We start from the raw sequence: 20,867 nt of genomic DNA, 5'->3' as shown, positions 1-20,867 counted from the left end.
TATCTCAGCTACAGCAACAGAACATGCTGGTTAGGGTTGTTTGTGCAACACCCAGGAGCTGTTATCACAATTCTTGGCTGTACCAAATTTGGTGATAGCTTTATCTTGCAATGCTCTGAGTTGGCTGCAGAGGAGGAACTACTTTCTTAGATGAGCAGCAGCTTGCGGGAATATCAGCCTGTATCACTTAGCAGGGAAAAGCCAACACTCTCGCCAGATTGGTTTGTACTTTCACTCCTCTCCCAGTATTCTAAGCCACTGAATCCTAGGAAACGATAAAGAGTGCAATGCCGCATACTGACCTGTAGTGTGAGGCCTTTGCTGATGGAGAAAGTATAAGTAAAGCCCTCCTGACCCCTGCTTTGCTGGACTTCCCTGGGCCCCTGGAGCGGTGGCAGTTGAAGAAGCTGTGTTGGTGGCCCTTGCACCTTTTCAAGCATGGCCCGCCTCTTCTGGAGGAGGAGCTGATTTCTCAACACTGCAGAGAGGGAAGACCTATCAAAGCTGTTTCTTCTCTCAGTGTGATGTACTGGTAAAACACATGGGTGTTACTCTGGAGAGCTTTTACTGTACAACCTTACTCCCTGTTCCATGAAACACATTATGCCCTCGGATTAAATCAGTCAGAAATTGACCAGAGCTGATTTTCACATTTACTGTCTTGAAAGTGGGGGCCTTGTGGACTTTCTGCCATGAGGCCGAGCATTTTTCTAAGATTGAATTAGACTAATGGGCTACTGAGACCAGGCCCGTTTACCCTGGCAGTAGCCAGCCATCTGCTGCCTCTGTTGGAGGTCTTTTCCAGCATTCTCACTTGTGAGATCCTTCCAGCGGAGAGACTGAACCTAGGACTTTATGTATATTTTGCATTAGTACTACACAATTGCACTTAATTTTCCCCACACATCAACCAGGAGCGCAAAACATGTTTTGCCACTGGGATTGCCTATGTTAATGCGCACACACACACACCAATGGCAGGATCTCTGCATTGACATTTGCCATTTTCTTTCTTCTGTTTTCCAAGTGAAAATAAACCCACCTGGGGCTTTTTGAGCGCTTGCAGGGGACTGCTTGAGCCAGTGTTTTTGGAAAGCGGCCCAGTACGGCAGCAGAATATTAAAGACTGAATCCTTCAACTCATCAAACAAGCTTGGAGGCGGTACTGGAATCTCTTCCTGGATGGCCTGTTCAGCTGCCCGGATAGCTCTCCCCAGCCTCCGAGTATCCACTGCAACCTGGAGGGCAGGAAGCACACATTCAGCATCCTGGACTTGGGAGCATGCCAAGATAACCCACAGGAAACATCCTTCCTGCCCACGGCTCTTCCAACAGCAAAATAAAGCAGAAGCGCTAATTGGAGGTCAAGCGTGTGTGCTCTCACTCACACCATTTTCGTACTACTCTGGCCTCTGTTTGGGTATAATCTGGTTTCTCTGCCCGAATGCTGAGAGGCAGCAGCTGCTCTCAGCCAAGGCATTCCCCAGATGCAATGAGTCAGGGACTGTAGGAAGCTGAGATTAATTCTGCTGGCAGGAGACTGATAGTAGCATTTAATTATTTTGGAATTACTGATCTGCAGGCAACACCAACAACTAGTTTGCCGAAGCTACTAGCTTTTATTTATTTATTTAAATTTGTATACCATCCTTCATCGGTAGATCGCAGGGCAGTTCACGGCATAAAAAATGCAAGATAAAAACACAAAATATGTAATAAAAACCACTGCTCCCTAGGAAGTCTGGTCCACTGTCAAACAGCTCTTTGAATGCACCTCTCTTCCCAAATTTACTCCTTTAGGAGCAGGCTCAAGGGAGAAAAAATACAGCAGGTGTTGCTCCCTTGCCACGGGAGCCTTTTGCTGTCTGCCCCTTACCCAGGAAAGGTGTCGTACCTGTAGCCGGGGCTCAATCTGAGAGTTGAGAAAACAGTCACGTATCACATGGACTTTCTTCTTCAGAAGAGCCATGTCAGGCCAGGCGTGGTGGGCATTCTTGAATTTCTGCACCTCCAGTAGAAAATGGAGGCCGCTCTCCAGCACAGGGGGGCCATGCCCCTGGAGGTGTTTGAGGAAATGGAGCATCTCGATGGTGGGCCAGCCCTCTGCAGCTTTCCTTAGGGACTGCCAGAAAGAGGTCTTGTCCCCCTTAACAGGTTGAGCTGTGGCTGCTGATCCATCGCGAGCTTTCTGGCTCTTTAAACGCCTGAGAGCCACTTTGGCGGCAATGGAGTGTAGGAACGGTTCCAGCTTCTCCCAGCGCTCCTCTGGGATCTCGGAGGACTGCATCCCATGCTTCCTCAGCCCCTCACTCACTTCATCCCAGAACTGCTCAAAAGCAGGGGCCAGAAAGGAACGCAAAGAGAGCCGGATTTCCTTCCAGCTGGAGTCACTTATTCCTCCCCCGGCTACCTCCTTCTTTAACCTCATCTTCAGCTCTTCTGGGAAGCAGGCACTTGATCCCCCAGCCCCCAGCTTGTCCCAGATCTCTAGAAGCCTCGTCACACAACCCAGGCGCTTTTCACTCTGGGCAGCATCCTGGCAAGCCTCCACTTCCTGGAGCAGCCCCAGAATCCTTTGCAGCGCCACATCCTGAATTTTATGAGCCACCTTCCTATAAACATTTAAAACAACAGCGTTGCTGAGCAGGTCGGGTGCATTTTGAGGGGTGGGCGCATCTTGAGGGCTTGGTGACGTCTCTCCAGTTGCCTCTTGCTCAGCAGCACTTCCTGTGCAGTGAGACGTCATGGCTGCCTTCTTCCTGCTTCTTTTCCTGTGTCTCCCTCTGCCTTTTTGGTCATGGTGTGGCCAGGCATTCTGCTTCCGTTTCTTTATCCTGCAGGAAGGGCCACACAAATGAGGATCACTGCAGAACTTGGGAATCACAGCTTCACGTTATCGTTCGATATGAAGCCTCCCTGCTCGCAAAGTATTAGCCCATAAATATTTATCACTCAGAGGACTTGGGGGGGGGGGGACGATGACAACGATATTCCAGAGGTGTATCAATGAAATGCAAATTCCATTTTAAGAATAAATCACCCAGATCACCAAGGAATGGTGCATTTGATTTTATTTTTGCAAAATGTAAAGGGACTGCAGTAGTTTGGGTTTCACCTGGGTACTGAGTGAGGTGGAAAAGGTCAAAAGATGGGTGGGGATGGCCTGAGAAAGCAATCTGGACAGGGAGATAAGAGCTTGGGCAGAGAAAGCAAACCCTGCTCTTTCATTTCAGTAGCCATGACCAAGCTCTATTTGCAGATTTTGCACATGTATTTTCAAACTTTCCTCCACACCTATAAGGGCTAGAATCTCTCTCTCTCTTTCTCTCTCTTTCTCTCTCTAAAATATATAAACAAAATGAATTCACAATAAGCGAAATACTTTTAGATTGTGTTAAAAACCGCCCTGTTAATACAGTAGCTTCTACTACACTTTAAGTTCCATATAATGGAAAGGTTATCAGCAGACCCAGGGGAAAGCCAGACATTTGCTGGTCCCCAAAAAACTTTAGGTACCCTGTTCTCCCCAGATATTACTTTTCATTCATTAGATTATGAATTAGGATATTGTAAGGGCACAGAGGCTAACAGAACAGCATCTTTGTAAATCCAGGCCTCTACTAAATAGAATTCAGCATCTAAGTTGCTCCTTTGTTTCCACAGCATTCTGTATTACCTCTCATTTCCCTCCTGTTTTACTCTATCACCTTCACTCATGATACTTTGGTCATCGTCATGAGATTCTGGTACACAGTATCTGCAAAAAAGAAAATTAGATAATAATAATAATAATAATAATAATTTATTATTTGTACCCCGCCCATCTGGCTGGGTTTCCCCAGCCACTCTGGGCGGCTTCCATAAAAATCAGAAATACACTAAAATATCACAGATTAAAAACTTCCCTGAACAGGGCTGCCTTAAGATGTCTTCTGAATGTCAGGTAGTTATTTATCGCTTTGATATCTCATGGGAGGGCGTTCCACAGGGCGGGTGCCACTACCGAGAAGGCCCTCTGCCTTGTTCCCTGTAGCTTTGCTTCTCGTAATGAGGGAACCGCCAGAAGGCCCTCAGCGCTGGATCTCAGCGTCCGGGCAGAACGATGGGGGTGGAGATGCTCCTTCAGGTATACTGGGCCGAGGCCGTTTAGGGCTTTAAAGGTCAACACCAGCACTTTGAATTGTGCTCAGAAACGTACTGGGAGCCAATGTAGGTCTTTCAAGACCGGTGTTATGTGGTCTCGGCGGCCGCCCCCAGTCACCAGTCTAGCTGCCGCATTTTGGATTAGTTGTAGTTTCCGAGTCACCTTCAAAGGTAGCCCCACGTAGAGCGCATTGCAGTAGTCCAAGCGGGAGATAACTAGAGCATGCACCACTCTGGCGAGACAGTCCGTGGGCAGGTAGGGTCTCAGCCTGCGTACCAGGTGGAGTTGGTAGACAGCTGCCCTGGATACAGAATTGACCTGCGCCTCCATGGACAGCTGTGAGTCCAAAATGACTCCCAGGCTGCGCACCTGGTCCTTCAGGGGCACAGTTACCCTATTCAGAACCAGGGAGTCCTCCACACCAGCCCGCCCCCTGTCCCACAAAAACAGTACTTCTGTCTTGTCAGGATTCAACCTCAATCCATTAGCCGCCATCCATCCTCCAACCGCCTCCAGGCACTCACACAGGACCTTCACCGCCTTCACTGGTTCTGATTTGAAAGAGAGGTAGAGCTGGGTATCATCTGCATATTGATGGACACCCAGTCCAAACCCCCTGATGATCTCTCCCAGCGGCTTCATATAGATGTTAAAAAGCATGGGGGAGAGGACGGAACCCTGAGGCACCCCACAAGTGAGGGCCCAGGGGTCTGAACACTCATCCCCCACCACCACTTTCTGAACACGGCCCAGGAGGAAGGAGCGACACCACTGTATAACAGTGCCCCCAGCTCCCAGCCCCTCTAGACGGTCCAGAAGGATGTTATGGTCGATTGTATCAAAGGCCGCTGAGAGATCCAGCAGAACTAGATGGCAATTCCCCCCCCCCCCCCTTTTACAATCAAAGAGCTTAAAAATTATTTGCAAAGAGCACTGGCTGACTGGGAAAAGGATATTTAAAGTTTTCTTTATTGACTCTCAAAACCCATTTTGTTAATAAAGCAACAACTGGGTTTAAACTCAGACTACACCATCTTACATGGTGGGACAGTGTAGGACAGCTTGGGACTCACTCAAGGAAAGTTGTGACTTCATGGCGAAGATAATGGAGCCACATCTCATCCAGAACAGCCAGAACATAGGGGACCACTGGTTCAAAAGTGGAAGGCTTCAGGTCTTCACTGCCAAAGGAAAGCATCCTCTCAAGATGCTGGATGTATTCCAGTATAAGGGCGCTAAGCCCTGCAAGGAAAGGAGAAGCAGAACACAAGGCTGGCTTAAGACCCCCATCTTCAAAGTGCAGGTTTGCTATGATAGTTCTTTGGATGAGCTATTACTTAGACACCAAGTTTTCCCATGCAGTACTACAATTCCCAGCACCCTTAACAAACTACAATTCCCAGGATTTGGGGGAAGGTGTTTGCTTTAAGGATTTGGTGCGTATGCTGCCTCAGTGTTAACAGCTCTGTGTATGCTGCAGGCCTGCTATTTCTCTCTCTGGAACACTCCTCTCAAATTCCTGTGTGTGTGTGTGTGTGTGTGTGTGTGTGTGTGAGAGAGAGAGAGAGAGAGAGAGAGAGAGAGAGAGAGAGAGAGAGAGGTGCAATGCTGCCAAATTTTGACTGTGGTCTTTCCCATCCCTGGCATGTGTTCCCCAAGAGATAAAACCTGAAGGAATGTGGCCCTCAACAGATCAAAGGGTTCTCACTCCTAACAGACCTAGCTTCCTGCCACCTCAGAGGCATATGACAGAGCAGAGGTAACAAATGCTGCTCCACATTCCTGGATAGCTCACCTGTGTTGCATCCTGCATAAGACGCCATAAATGTCTGAAAAATCTGCCAAGCAATATGGTGAATTTCTGACTGGCTTGCCTCCTGTGCCCATGCAGCCTCATAGAGCTTCAGCTTCCTCCACAGCAACAGGTTATGGGTCTTCTGAGGATCCTCAAACCTGAAAGATAAACCAGGAAAGCTGCCTCCCTTAGCTTAACAGAGAACTGGAAAAATGCCGCCAATAAAACCAGGAATATAAGGAGGCAGCTGGTCTGCACAAGGCTGCAAAAACATTTCCCATAAGTAAATATCCTCCCTTGGGTCACAGATAGGAAGCAACACACACACACACACACACCGACAAAGAACAGTAAATGTTCAGGCTGCTAAGAAAAGCGTAACTCACCGAGCCAAGTAGTGAAGAAAGCCGTCACCATCCCCCAGGTCACACATCAGTACCTGGAGAAATCGGGTGGTGGTCAGTGTTTCAGAGGGGTCTGCTGGGAGGTCCAGCTGCTTGCTTGGACCAATTCCACTTTTTCTGTTCCTCCTAAATTGCTGAAGCAAAGATGGACAGATATCACAGCCGTAGCACAGCGTTGAATGTTCCTTCAGGGCCTCACTGCTAGATGGAGTGGACAAGGGCTAGAACTGTGTCCAGATTCTCCAAGGCCATTCTGAAACTCAGATTATTTGATAAAGCAGAGTTACCCTAAATACATACTTGGTCACCACGACTACAAGTGAAAGCCTGGAAGCATGTATTGGGAATCTGCAGCTATCCAGATGTGACTGAATCCTAGCTCTCAACAATCCCAGCTGGCATGGCCAATGGTCAGGAATGATGGGAGTTGTGGTCCAGCAACATCTGGGGGGCACAGCTTCCCCACCCCCTGCTTTAAAGAGACCTGGCTCACCCCAAATTCTCATGCGAGTTTCCCACAAGTCCCTAAGTCACGTTAATTTCAAGTCACCTTAACTTAGTCAATTACAGACCATGGGATGATCAAACTGCTGGAGGAGGGGGAAAGGGTTGCAGCAGGGAGAAATTCACCTGCATATCTTACATCAAGAGAGTTATTTATGATCACAGGATAACAGTATAGGTCAGAAATAAAACAGAAGCAAGCATTCTGTGATTTTAAAGGGTTGGTACGCACACCATTCTCGAGTCTTCATTTCTCATTGTGTCCCTTTGGTCATCCACAACAGGAAGCAATGCCGCCATGTTAAGAGAGGACAGGAAGTCAGTACTTGGGAAGAGCTCCTTGTCGACTGGGAAGCCTGAACTGAGCCTAAGCATTCAGAAGTGTTAACATAAATAGGCTGGCATTATTTTGAGCCAACAAACAGCCTTCCCCTTTCCCCGTTTGAAAGAGAGAGGGAGACGATAGGACATCAGCAAACTCCTCAGCTTGAGGAAGACAACAGAGAATGCAAGCGCCCTGAGGAGCCAATTTGCACATTATAGTCACCACATGAAGATCACTTTTAAATGTTCAATGTAGCAGCTGTTAATATGTAACAATGAATGTGAATTTTACCTTCTGTACAGAAGGCTAGTTTCTTCACACATCCCTCTCTGGCCTCCAACTAGGCAAGCAGGAGGCATTGCCAGAGTTCAAGGGCACATTGCAGCCTGGCAAGAGCACCCAAGGAAGGTGCAAAGCTAGGCTGGTGAGAGGTGTGGCATTGGGAGAGTCCCAAGGGCTAGGCAGAGAAGCATGGAGGGTTGCATTTGGCCCTGAGGCCTGAGGCTCCCCACCCCTGCTCTAGTGAAAGTAGGGAGTTCCATGCATTGGTCGGAGACTGGATTAGATCCCCCTTTGGCCTCCCTTCCAACTCAATGATTCTGTGCAATAATCCAAGCTCCTGTTTACCTGCCCTAGATCTCTCATAAGAACATAAGAAGAGCTTGCTGGATCAGGCCAATGGCCCATCTATTTCAGCATCCTGTTCTCACAGTGGCCAACCAGGTGCCTGTGGGAATCCTGCAAACAGGACCTGAGCACAACATTACTATCTCCTCCTCCGAATTCTGGCATTCAGAAGCATTTCTGCCTCTGACTATTTAGGCAGAGTATAACCATCATGGCTAGTAGCCATTAACCTCCATGAATTTGTCTAATCCTGAAACCATCCGAGTTGGTGACCATCACTGCCCCCTGTTTAACTGCATAGTTTAACTGCATGAAGAAGCGCTTTATTTTATCTGCCCTGAATCTTCCAACATTCAGCTTCATTTTATGCCCACAAGTTCTAGTGTTTAGAAGGGAAGGAGAAAAACCTTTCTCTATCCACTTGCTCCATGCCGTTCGTAATTTCATAAACTTCTATCATGTGACCCCTTACTCGCCTTTTCTCTAAACGAAAAAGACGTTGCCTCATCTTCCTGTCAAAGGCCTCTCTGGTTATTGAATTTTGCTGCCAGAGTGAAATATACTCAGAGTCGAGAGTGGATTTCATGCTCTTTATTCAGCTCATAGTGGTGAGGAGGAATGGAAGTTCTCCCAGAATGTCTGCTTTAAATACATTATTTACACAATGGGTCCCACGTGATTGGCTAATTCCGGGATTCACCTGTAGGCCAATCAGGTTGCGGATTCACTTTCACCTGGAGCTGGATTGGGTGGCTCCTTTGGACCAATCAGACTGCTGCATTCTGGATCCTTTTGTTCTAGGGACAATAAGACTGCTGCATTCTGAATCCTATTGTTCTAAGACCAATCAGACTGCTGCATTTTGGATCCTATTCAACTCAGTAAATAACACAGAGAAATATCATTTTACTGCCCAGTGCAGCTGAAAAAAATAACCCATTCCACACACCCCAAATTCCCGTTCATTTCATGATCCCTCAACACACAAACCTGCACTGCCTGGTCCTCTGGTGGTGAATGAGAAACCGGGGAACCCAGTAGGAGCGCAGGCGCCTCAAAGCATCGTATTGGTTTCTGCTCAAGGCAGCAAAAACAGTCTCCTCAAGGCTTGAAGTTTCATCACGTTGCTGCTGCCAGCAGAGGGTCAGGAAAGCAGTAATGTTATTATGGAAATTAAATAACCACTTGTCATGTTTCTTCTAGACATTTGCAGTTGCTACCACCTCCTTTATTGCTCTCACACTGGCTGAGTCCGGGCAAAGTTCCTCTAATACAAGGATGTGTCTAGGGGCCTGATTTAGGTTTGATGAGGCCCTAAGCTACTGAAGGTAATGGGGCCCTTTATATGTCCAGCTGTCCTGGTCAACAACAAATTGTCACTGCTTTCTGTGTTGAATATATGCTATGTGGTAATTTATGGACCTAATAGGTATCTAAAGCCATTTGCACATAACAAATAGGAGCCTGCACAACACAAAACACTGTTGCTGTATGTACCTTTTATTTTATTTTATTTTTTATCTTATGTTTTGGAAATATACTTCCATTTGTTTTTTCCTTTAATTTTTTGGGGGTCCTCCAAGAGAGTTTCCTGAGTTCTATACATAGAACTATCCGTGTAGGTGCTCTAAGGTGATGCCTTTTTAAGACTTTGCTAAAGACTTTTGATAACTCTCATGTCCTGCTGACTTGTCTTAAGATGGTCCAAAAAGGCATAAGTGAGGGGCGGAGATTATCCTAGCCAGGGAGGAGGAACAAATCAGATGTCTTTGTCAAATAACACAAAAGGACAAGACTGTCATTTGAACGAGACACAAAGAGCTGGTGATTGCAGTTTTGGTATAGGTCCACCCACAATTGGAAGGTGTGGAGACAGTGGCGTGATGCAGAATCAATCTGCAATGAGCTTTTATTTTTAAAGCAGAACAGCCGTTACTGAATGCTGCAAAAATAGTCCATGTCTGGAAGCACCCACAATGCAAAGTTGGAAACAATGGTAAAAAGGCCAACAGAGGGAGGATAGAAAGAGGAAACAGAAACTTGCTCTGATACAAAACACACCTCCCCCCCACCACCACCCATCATGAGATTCAGGCTACAGCTTCAGGAAACAAAGAATTTCCCTGACAGAGGAGGTGGTAGGAGGTAGACATTTGGCCCTGGGCTTCCACCCCCATGCAGGCTAGCAGCTGAGCTACGCAGTTGGCAGATTTGTCAGTTTCCCCGGGGAGAGCAAAGGTTCTCTTAAAGCTGTGACCTGGAAAAACGCAGGGGCACCTGCACCCCGAGCAGCATTACTCACCCGACAGGCAGGAGGAAGCATCACCTTGTACTTGGCTTGAATGCTCCTGCCAACAAAAGAAGAAGGAAAAGCTAGAGCAGGAAAAGTCTGAGCTGAGTGCAAGCTGGCTGAGCCAGAAACTTAGATTTGGTGGGGCAAGTGGGTGGGCCACATAACTTAGAGAGCCGGTTTGTTGCTAACCATCATGGCATCAGCCTGCATGGGGCTCTCTTCTAGTGTGATACCACCCAGATGTTTAAGAAACACTGAAGTGGTGGTCATGTGGTGCAAGACAGCACCAGCATCGCTATTAGCCCCACTGGGGGTGCGGGAAGTACAATCATCTCATAGGTGGTGGATTTTTATCCATGCTGTTGACCTAATAGCAGCTTTGAAGGTGATACAGTTTTGGTAAACAGCATGACAGAAAGGATTAAGCATCTTCTGCCAGCTAACAAGCAGGGGCGAAACTAGGCTTTATTTCACCCAGGTCAAAGACCCAATTTGGCTCACCCCCCCCCCCGGAGGCTTCACCCAGGGCAATAATGATGATGATGATGATGATGATGATGATGATGGCTAGGCCCTTGCTCCCTGTAGCTACAGCACTGCAACAAGTGCTTTATAAAAAGACCCAGTCAGGGATCTCCCATGTCACATCTGTATAGCCATTCTCCTCCACATCTAGTTTGAAAAATTCATTTGCATCCATACCGAAGAGCACTGAAAAAGAACAGCTGGATCTCCTGGGATGCAGTTCTGGCCTTCTCCAGGCGCGTGGTGTGCTCCATAATATCCTCACAGTCAATCCAGAAGTCAAGGAGGTGAATTCCCAGTGTGCCATGGAGGAACTCCCTGAAGCTGTCCATGCCAGCCCTCTGCAATACAAGAGGGAGGGAGGGGGGGAAGACAGCTGGTAGAGCTGTAAGCACCTGAGAGGAGAAGGAAATGCCACCTGCCCACAGCTATATATCTGAGGGCCCATTCTAAGGCTACGTTGCACAAGAGGGAAAAATGGGGAAAGTTACATGCAGGGAGAAGTGGGGTGTGTGTGTGGTGCTTCAAAGTCCTGCCCTTTCCAACATGCCATTTTTACCCAGTTTACTCATGGAGGCCCCTGGTGCCAAGTACAGCCCTGAATGGGTCTTTTCTATAGTAGCCCCCCTGTCTATGGAATGCTCTCCTCAGGGAGGTCCACCTGGCACCATTGTTTCAGCACCGGGCAAAAACAATTGTGTTTTCCTTTCAACTGACTGTTTGTCATGTTCTTGAGAACTAATTCTTTCATGACACTGTATTCTTTACTATGTCTTTAACATGTTTGTGCAATTTATTATTATTATTATTATTACATTTCTATTTTGGTTGTAAACTGTGTTGGGACTTTTTGTAGTGGGACGCAGTCTATAACTTTAATCAACCTAAACTTTAATCAACCTAAACCACGCATGGAGACCGAATGCCCTAATAGGGCCACTGTTGTTAACACTGCAGTTCACATCACCATTGAACAGAGTGAGACAACCAACTTTTCTCCTGTGACTTTGGTAGTCATCATTGAAATACAAGATCAGAGAATCAGAGACTTGGGAAGGACCTTGAGGATCATATAGTTGACACCCCTGCAATGAAAGAATATGCAGCTGTCCCTTTCAGGATCGAACCTGCAACCTTGGCATTTATCAGCATCACACTCTAACCGACTGAGCTATGCTATACAGATGGATCCATATAAGTCAGGAAGCAGGGAAGATGAGCTGGATAGAGAGAATGCCCCCAAGCCAAGTTTCTCATCAGGATGCCACATTACTCACAGTCCCTAGGATCTCTTCTTTTAGCTGCTGCAGAGCGGCACTTCCAAAGCAAGGCAAAAGAAATGTGTCCCCTTCCCCTTCCTGGGACTTCCTTGTCTCATTCAAGTCAAACTGCAATACCTTCCCAGGACCTGAAAATGGCTTCTGGCAACTTCGAAAGGAACAGATGGAACAGTGTGTCAAAACCAGACAATTGATGGGGACGGCTTTTTGCAGGCAAATCTTAGGGCATTAACAGAATTAGAAAGTTCAAAGGGATATCAAAGTTCATTTAGTCTGATGCAGGAAACATACTATTACAACATGCCTGTAGAATATACAGGATGGGTGCCACCACTGATAAAGCACAACACCGTGTTGCTGTGCTTCAGGCAGCCAAGAAATCTGGATCATATTCTCATAAGACAAACAAGGCATGCAGGGAGGAACATATAGAAGAAAGCAGTCTGTAAGGTACTCAGGTCCCAAGCTGTTTTAGGTTTTTAAAGCTTAAAACAATTGCCTTAAATTCAGTGGCGTAGCATGGGTTGTCAGCACCCGGGGCAAGGCAAGTAATTTGCACCCCCTAACCCGTGGATTTGCGCCCACTAACCCGTGGATTTGCGCCCCCTAACCCTAACACCCAGATGTTGCGCCCGGTGCGGCCGGCCCCCCCTGCACCCCCCACGCTACGCCACTGCTTAAATTGGGCACAGTACTGGACTGGCCACCATTGTAGATCAACCAATATGGACATAATTCTGTTCTGATAACCTTTATCCAGTAAATATTCTGGCAACAGCATTTTGCATTAGATAACTCTCAAGCATGGAAAGCTTGAATTCATCGTCACCATGAAAAGTGAGCTGCGCCGTACACATTGCACAACAGATTTCAGGTTTCACAAGACCATTTCATCTGGCAGGAGAACATTACATTAACTTGGTTAGAAATAATTTGGTATCCTCGTCATGGCACTTTTAGCAGCCAGACTTACCCATCCATGTGAAGTTCAGTGAATTCTTGATCAGGCGAGGAGGCAAGAGCAACTCTGCTTAGATGAATTGGAGTTACCACTGGCTCACCAGCATTGGTCCAGCCACTTCTGAGCCTTCCTGTAAGGGGACGCATATCAGAAGCAAAATCACAAATAGCTGACCTTTGAAAGCACTTCCTTCCAGGGGCCAGGGCAATGAATGCACCCTTTTCCAGTCAGCTCTTAGCCAACCTCCAATTTCCCCAACCTAGCTGCAGGGTTCCTACCAGTTGCTCTTCGTATGCTGGAGTCAGACAGGAGTCTCTGGAGCTGGAGCCTGCTCAGATGTTCTGCGGCTGGAGATAGAGCTAAACTCAAGATACCTGGGAACTCCAAAGATATCTCAGTGGAGGTTTGGCCAGATGATCTTACAAAATGTCCTGCAGGAAAGCATGGAGACAGAAGGTTAGAGGTATCAGAAGGAAAATGTTTACAGATGAGCTGATGGATGGCGAGGCTTGCTCCCCACCTGGGTGTGGAATAGAAATACAGTGGTACCTCGGGTTACATACGCTTCAGGTTACAGACTCCACTAACCCAGAAATATTACCTCAGGTTAAGAACTTTGCTTCAGGATGAGAACAGAAATCGTGCTCCGGTGGTGCAGCGGCAGCAGGAAGCCCCATTAGCTAAAGTGGTGCTTCAGGTTAAGAACAGTTTCAGGTTAAGAACGGACCTCCAGAACGAATTAAGTACTTAACCTGAGGTACCACTGTAAGTGCAATGGGTTCATGTGACAGTAGGAAGGCTTGGATCCTGCCCCATCTAAGTCATTTTCCAAACTCCCTTTTGACATGGTCAAGGCAACATAAATAATTTTACTTTTGCATGGCAGGTCCCTTTTAGGAATCTTAGCTTAGATTACTTTAAAAAGAACTAGCCACAAATTCACTGACAACAAATCTATCAATGGCTATTAGGCGATGGCAGCTTCATGTACTAAGTAAAAAGGTTGCTATTGCTGGAAAGGAGGTGATCCTTGGTCATTACCATTTTCTGCACCTTTACCATTTCTAAAATACCTTTCGAGGTGAGGCAACCAGAACTATACACAGTATTCCAAGGGCAGTCACACAACTTAGTTTTGTCTTCTTTCCAGCCAACCAAATAGCAGTCTGAGAGCTAAACATGCGAAGAGACTGACAGGCATCTCTCCAGCAGTGGAAAGGGACCAAGATATGGCTGAGGAGATCCACTCCTGAGGGTGCAGAAGACAGCAGCTGAGGGAGATTCACCTAGGCAGGCTGGAGTACTGCGTGTTTGGCTAGGAAGTCTTAGCAGCACGTGGCTTGGGACTCCAGTGGGCTGCCGCTCTGTTGATGAATGGCTGGGGATGCTGGAGATGGCAGTGCTGTCAGACTGGCGACTGAACCCACGAATTGCGTAGCGACTCCCTGGGTACTTCTCATCCAGAGGACACAGCAACAGCTTTGCCAGTTTATACTCCAGGTAAAAAAGAGTCCTAGCAGGAAACAGGCAGCAAATGAACGCTTCAGAAACAGCGACAGCTCAGAGACCAGGCCACAGGAAGGGCCGCAAAGCATTATTCTAAGCCCACTTTATCCTTTAGAAAATTATTTTAGGTGGTACATTCATCGTATTCACAGTTAAACTGTTAACTTTTACAAATTAGAAAAGGGGGGCATGATTCACAAATCCCTCCCCCCCTTCAGAAAGTCTTCTTGCACACGCTTCTGTGACAGAAAATTTGTTTACAGGTAGGTAGCCATGTTGGTCTGCCGTAGTCGAAACAAAATTTAAAAAATCCTTCCAGTAGCACCTTAGAGACCAACTAAGTTTGTTATTGGTATGAGCTTTCATGTGCATCCACACTTCTTCAGAAAATTTGTTCTTATATTGCAACATGGGGTCTATGCTGGTTAGTTTTATCTTTAGCACTGGAGGAGATCTCTAGATGCTGCTGGACTACAGCTCCCATCATTCTTGACCCTGCTGGCTGGGACTGATGGGAGTTGGAGTTCAACAATCAGAAGGGCCACAGGTTCCCTAACCCTGCATCAAAAGGTATTGGCGGGTTTTATAACACTGGAAAATGCCTTCAGTTGCATTTGTGGATGCTCAAGTAGTTTATTTCTTGATTTGCATCTCAATCATATGCACCCTTATTCTGAAGTCCATGGTAGGCAATGGGTCTTCATCCCATGTGACTGCAACCTGGGACAGATTTGCTTGGACACAGCATGAGAATATCTATTCAAGCCCCTTAGTCTCAGGGGCTTGAAATTTAGCTGTTGTTACTTATGAGGGAAGGAAAAGTACATGCTCAAATTATCCTCTTTGGTTGCCTGTGATTAATGCAATACTGCATGGAAGGAGTCATGTCCCAGAGCTCAGTGCCGCTTCTGAAAGTAATTAAGGGGCCCAATATAATATGGGATGAAATTAAGCACAGGAACTGGTTCTGTTGTTCTAGCTGTGAACATGACTGGGCCAAACAAATAAAACTGCTGGATGTCAGAGACTTACTGATCTGTAGAATGGGCATATTATACACTACATGACAGTCAATGGCTTCCGTGTTTCCTGTCCATTTCCCTCTTTGCAAGATTAAAATGCAATGTGACAGGTCAATGGAAATGTAAGAAATAGTGTAGAGCATTGTATAGGAAAATGCAAACAGATCCAGTGCTCGACCTTTGAAATGGGAGGAAGCGCTCCTGCGCTAACCAGCTCAGGGCCCTTTCCCTCTCTGTATCGGTTGCTCCATAGCAAAGGGAATTTGACCCAATTGGCAAGAGGAAGCCATCCAGCTCCTGCAGTCGTCCTGTCAGCCGGTCGTAATGCAGTCTAAGAGGGAAAGCCTACTTGAAAGAGAAAAAGCATCCCTTTAGGCAGGAAAGTGACACATCACCTGAAAAGCTGGTAGAACAGTGTCTGCAGAGGTCACTTTTGGTTCTAAGAAGAATATGAGCACATAGTATTTCTGAGCAGTCATTCACCTCAGGTCCTTCAGCAGCCATTAAAACCTGGCTTTGCAACCAGTGCTACAAATATATATACCAGAAAGTGGAATGCTGGAAGGGCAACTAAGCAAGCATTTCGTCTTGTCCTTACTCATTGCATCAAACAAGTAACTGTTTTAAAAAATGCAAATGTGCTTATGCATATCTTCAGTCATGCCTCACATTTATAAAATGTTTTTAGAAGTGTGTCATGGGAGGTGAGAGGCCAGGAATGGAAGATGGGGACACAAATGGAAATACGGTACTTGGTTCTGTCTTCCATGGGCTCTGGCTCCCCCTGCTGTTGGTCTCCCAGCTTTCTGACCTACCAGTCCCAATGGATCTGGCCACCTCTGCTATTTGCCCTTCTCCCCGCATCCACTGTGATCCCAATGAAAATTCATTCCTGGAGCCATTATAAACCCTGGGAATGAAATCTCCATTTACATACAGCTTCGGGGGCAATATTCATCAGAGTTGCAGTGTGAGGTGGGGCAAGGATTAATTCTCCTTGCCCAGTCCTGATCTTATAGAAACCTTCGTTATACCAAGTCAAACCACCAGTCCATTTAGCTCAGTATTATCCACACCTACTAAGCAGTGGCTTTCTAGGAATTCAGGAAGAAACACTTCGCATTCCCACATGGGAAATACCAAGGATTGAATCTGGGACCTTTTGCATGCAGCCCTTTCCCACAAATATCCCCCAAAATCAAACCCCAATGCACTGTTCTCTAAGAAGAACAGCATGTTACAACTGTGAAAGTATCCTTCTAACCCAGCCAAAACCCAGAGTTCAGATAACAGGGAAAGATGTGACCTCTACTCACAGGCATAGCCAGAAAAGCATTGAATGTTTCCAGAAAGAGGTCATCATAAGTCAGCAGCTCCTCTAGAAGCTCATGCTCTGAAACAAAATCAAAAACCATGGCAGCAATGTAAGACACTGAGGTCTACAAGCCTCACACAGACCTCTACAACACCCAGGAGCAAGACATCATTGGTTTGCATAAGGGAAACCTCATCTGGAATCATTCATGGATACTTTAACAGGAGCTGATGGCAGCCAGAGTTCAGAACATCTCAGTTAAGACAGGATGGCGCCACAAAAAATATGCTGAAGTACTACATTTTGGAGGTATCATATTACAGTCACAATTAAATCATGTAATAACAGAGTCTTGTGGCACCTTAACAAATTATGGCATGAATGTTTCTAGAATTCTACAATTCACTTCATCAGATGCACCTGAAGTCATATCTTAATAGTTTGGTTAGTCTTTCGGGTGCAATACAATGAGTTGTTTTTTCTGTAAGAGACTAAAATAGCCACTCTGAAAAGCGTATCATGACACTTTCCACACAGTGAGAAAGATATTCTGCTGAAATTGAGAAATGGCTTGTCTCTCTCAGTATTTTCTTCAGGTTTCAGATTTGAAATATTTGGATACCTGCAATTCTTGTGAGGTAATTTTTTAATGCTCATTTAAGTTTTGGTGTGTTTTGAGGATGGCTTTTTCTTTCTTTCCATATATCACAATACCATCCATGTGTGTAATAAAGAAGGCTGGGCAAGGTGTATGAGATTTGTGTGTATTTAATCTTGTGCTTCAGATGCAATGTGAACACTTTCTTGGGGGATGCATACAAAACCGGTCTGAATAATTTAATATCGCACACATCCAAAATTACACACAAGATATGGCTTTGCAGACTTAAAAGCAACACAATAAAACTGCTAGCACATTTGCAAAGCTAAGCAGGGTCTGGTCTGGTTTCAAATTGAATGCGGGGACCACATGTTGAGATTCGTGCATCGTGGGGCGTTGGACTAGATGACCCTGGGGGGCCTGTTCCAACTCTACAATTCTATGATTCTATTATTCCAAAAAAGAAGAAGAAACATTTGAAAGGACACCATTATAACAGTATGTATAAACCTTTAATCAGAAAGTGAAGATAGAGCAACACTCTACTTTAAAATACAGTGTTCCAGATAGTGAGAAAACACCACAACATTTGTTGCCATTGCTGGTATCCATCTGTTTCAGGAGACAATGGCGGAGTGTGGCTTTGGGGGTCAAATTGCTGGATGGTTACAGAGCCTGCTGTGGCTGTAGAGACCGATACAGGAGAGACATGTTTTGTTGCAGCTGGGGCAGATGTAGGTGTCTGGTTGGGCTGCTGCAGATGCACCAGGGTGTTTGCTTTTTCTGCGCTCCTCCCAGCAGTCTTTCTTTCTCTGGTCACTGCTATGGATACACGACATGACTGTTTGTCTCCAGCCACTGAGGTCATCTGGAAGGGATTCCCACACGGCAGGGTTGATGTTGCCAGCCACCATGTCACATTTGCAGATGTTTTCGTAATGCAGAGTTGGCCTGCCAATTGGCCTGTTGCCTGAAGCCAGCTCCCCATAGAGCATGTCACAGCAAGGCATGAGATAAGCAGAACTAATATCTACATTCCATAGCAGTGAAAATATTGAAGGGTGGAGTAACAGCAAACAGAATAGCAGCACCAGATTTAGCGTGGTGCAGGCAGTTCCGCCCTGGACAGGGCGCAGAACGGAGGGGGAAACAAAATTGAGAAGATCCACAATTCAGAAGATCTATTTGGGGGCACCAAATTTTGGCCTCACGCAGGGCGCCATATTATGAAGGATTACCAAAGTCCGTCCCTGAGAATATTTGAAAACCAGCAGGAGTCTTCTAGTCAACCTTGACAGGGACACTTGGAGGAGATGTGGGGGGGGGGGCACTGTTACAGCTGAATGGGGATGCCCGAGGATACCCGAGAAGGTATTGGAAGGCACATGATAGCAACCCCCTAATGTAATGGTTAGAGTGTCAAACTGGGAAGACCCAGGTTCAAACTTCCAGTCATGAAGCTCATTGGGTGACCTTTGGCCAATCACTACTTATGCTAACCTACCTCACATAATAATTGCGAGGATTAAATGGAAGGAGGGAACCATGCATGCCAGCCTGAGCTTCAGGGAGGGTTGGGCTGTAAATGAAAGTTTAAAATACATGAAGGTCAATCCAGGGGCTATTTAGTACATAGTAAGGTATGCTCTCTGTTCCCGTTTTTGAAAATGCAAATAATTATTATTATTTTTTTAAAAAATACACAGTAAGGTAAATATTCCTACTTAAATTTCAAAGCATCTTTAACCATATGGTAAAACATATTGATAATTGCATTTAACTGCATGTTTTCCTTGAATTTGGCCTCCATTTTTCTGTGCCACCTTTCCCTGTTTTCTCTCTGCATTTCATCAGGCAATAGGTGGGAGAGGAAAGTTCAAGTTTAGTTGTAAGGAGCCAGATGTAAAGAAGGAGCACAACAGAAAAGGAAGACAAAAAGCTAAGTAACTGAATGAGTCTAAAAGTCAACCTTCAGTAACTTGGAGCCATTCCACTCTTACACTCTTTGATTTAGAGTTAGACACTCATCACTTTGGACGCACAAGGCTTATCTCCGAATGACCATATGAAGCTTAACTGTCTCTGAACATGGAAGTTTCATACTGTTAGACCTTTCCTTGTGAATATATCATCTCCTTTTGAAGCCATCAAAACCACTGGTCCATCAGCACATCTTGTGGCTATGAGTTCCATATGTTAATGATAGGTTGTGTAAAGAAGTACTTCCCTTGATCCGTCTCACACCTGTAGTTAATTGGTTTCATTGGGTGACCTCAAAGTCCACATCCTGCATCTTTTTGGAACTTCTTAATCTCTTTTTAAACTGCATATCCCCAAACACAGGCTCCTCTCAGGCAGCTGAAAAACTCAGATCTCTTTTTCCACTTCTTGGCTACATTGCCCATCCCTAAACTGTTCTCTAGAATGTGGTTGCCTAGCAACCACTCACTACTGCTGCCTGGTATGTCTCTCTATGGTTTTCAAGTGGGACATCCCTTTTGGGAAGAGCAAATGCCAGAGCAGAAGGACATATATGAGATGGCCACACAAAAAAAGGAAGCTTGCCGTTCTGGGAAACTATTACGTGGCTATAGCTTCATTCCAGCTCCATCCCCCCCAGGATGAAGTTCATTTCAAAAGGCTCATCCTCCAACTCATGCACTTATCCCTGAATCAGACCATTATTCAGCAGTAAGGAATGTAAGGAGGCAGCAATTTCCACCCTGTCCTGTGCTTATCACAATCAGCACTCTTTCTGTTCTGCTACAGTTCAGTTTCTGCTAAAACCTACATTATTCATCTAGGCCAAAACCAAAGTAATCAATTGTGCAATTAATTTCAATGCATTTCAATGGAAGGGAAACATGAAAAACAATGCAGAAAAAAACATAATGGTTTACATAAATTTCTGGACAAAAAACCCCATCAATACCGAATACTACATGTATTTTGCTTACAAGATTTCCATTCCTGACCTCAAATGAATGTGCCAATAGTGGTGATTTGTGCTCCCATTTCCATTTGATTGACTTCTCCAGCATCCCTATCCAGAATAAATTATACTCACCTGTTCCTGGAGTCTTGGTTCTGGGCCCTTCTGTTACGTGCATTTTTAGGGTGATTGTGGAGAAGACTTCTTTTCCTCTCCTCTCCTGTTTGCTTTCACTCAACTGAAGCTCTGTTTACAGGGGAAGTATTTACAGTTGGTGGCAACTGAGTCACTGGGTGGAGCAAGGTAGGCTTCTCAATCTTCCAGAGTACCTGTTTGTCCCCAGCAGAGGCAGCTCTGCAGATGGTTTACAGGTGAAGTGCGGAGCAGTCCTCAACCCATTAAGCTGAGGCTTGAGGCACCTCCCTCTATCAAACAGCAGTTGCTAAGCTGAGCGATTTCCCTACACTTACTGGGTGGCAGAGCAAGTCACAGCTTCTCAAATCCTTCACTTGCTTTTGTGCTCTGATCTGCTTAATTCTAGTGTCAGCCAAGGGCTTGTCAACCCAGATAATAACTTTATTGAGTTTCTGGCCATAATATAACTACACCGAAGGGTAGTTTCCATCTCGTTTA

The 20,867-nt window shown here is 45.8% G+C and overlaps 1 protein-coding gene across 3 annotated transcripts in view; it reads right to left on the bottom strand.

Annotated features, from left to right (window-relative positions):
* LOC310841338 (uncharacterized protein) overlaps positions 1-20,508 on the bottom strand; it is a 28,707-nt gene extending 8,199 nt beyond the window's left edge. For 2 of the 3 annotated variants that reach the window (XM_083732205.1, XM_083732204.1), the window contains exons 1-18: positions 20,370-20,508; positions 16,703-16,779; positions 15,565-15,731; positions 14,145-14,371; positions 13,137-13,289; positions 12,871-12,988; positions 11,895-12,045; positions 10,795-10,958; positions 10,102-10,147; positions 8,790-8,929; positions 7,082-7,214; positions 6,326-6,477; positions 5,940-6,097; positions 5,218-5,386; positions 3,677-3,757; positions 1,895-2,834; positions 1,043-1,238; positions 303-478 (exon numbers count right to left, since the gene is read on the bottom strand). In XM_083732205.1, coding sequence (XP_083588331.1) covers positions 303-478; positions 1,043-1,238; positions 1,895-2,834; positions 3,677-3,757; positions 5,218-5,386; positions 5,940-6,097; positions 6,326-6,477; positions 7,082-7,214; positions 8,790-8,929; positions 10,102-10,147; positions 10,795-10,958; positions 11,895-12,045; positions 12,871-12,988; positions 13,137-13,289; positions 14,145-14,371; positions 15,565-15,731; positions 16,703-16,779; positions 20,370-20,412 — 3,291 coding nt within the window. In that variant the 5' untranslated portion in view covers positions 20,413-20,508. The remainder of the gene's footprint in view (positions 1-302; positions 479-1,042; positions 1,239-1,894; positions 2,835-3,676; positions 3,758-5,217; positions 5,387-5,939; positions 6,098-6,325; positions 6,478-7,081; positions 7,215-8,789; positions 8,930-10,101; positions 10,148-10,794; positions 10,959-11,894; positions 12,046-12,870; positions 12,989-13,136; positions 13,290-14,144; positions 14,372-15,564; positions 15,732-16,702; positions 16,780-20,369) is intronic. The other variant, XM_083732206.1, reaches the window with a different exon arrangement.
* Positions 20,509-20,867: the final 359 nt, after the last annotated feature.

The sequence above is a fragment of the Podarcis gaigeae genome (assembly GCF_964106915.1).
Source record: "Podarcis gaigeae genome assembly, chromosome: 3".
Taxonomy (NCBI): Eukaryota; Metazoa; Chordata; class Lepidosauria; order Squamata; family Lacertidae; genus Podarcis; species Podarcis gaigeae.
This window is presented reverse-complemented; position numbering and strand designations above follow the sequence as displayed.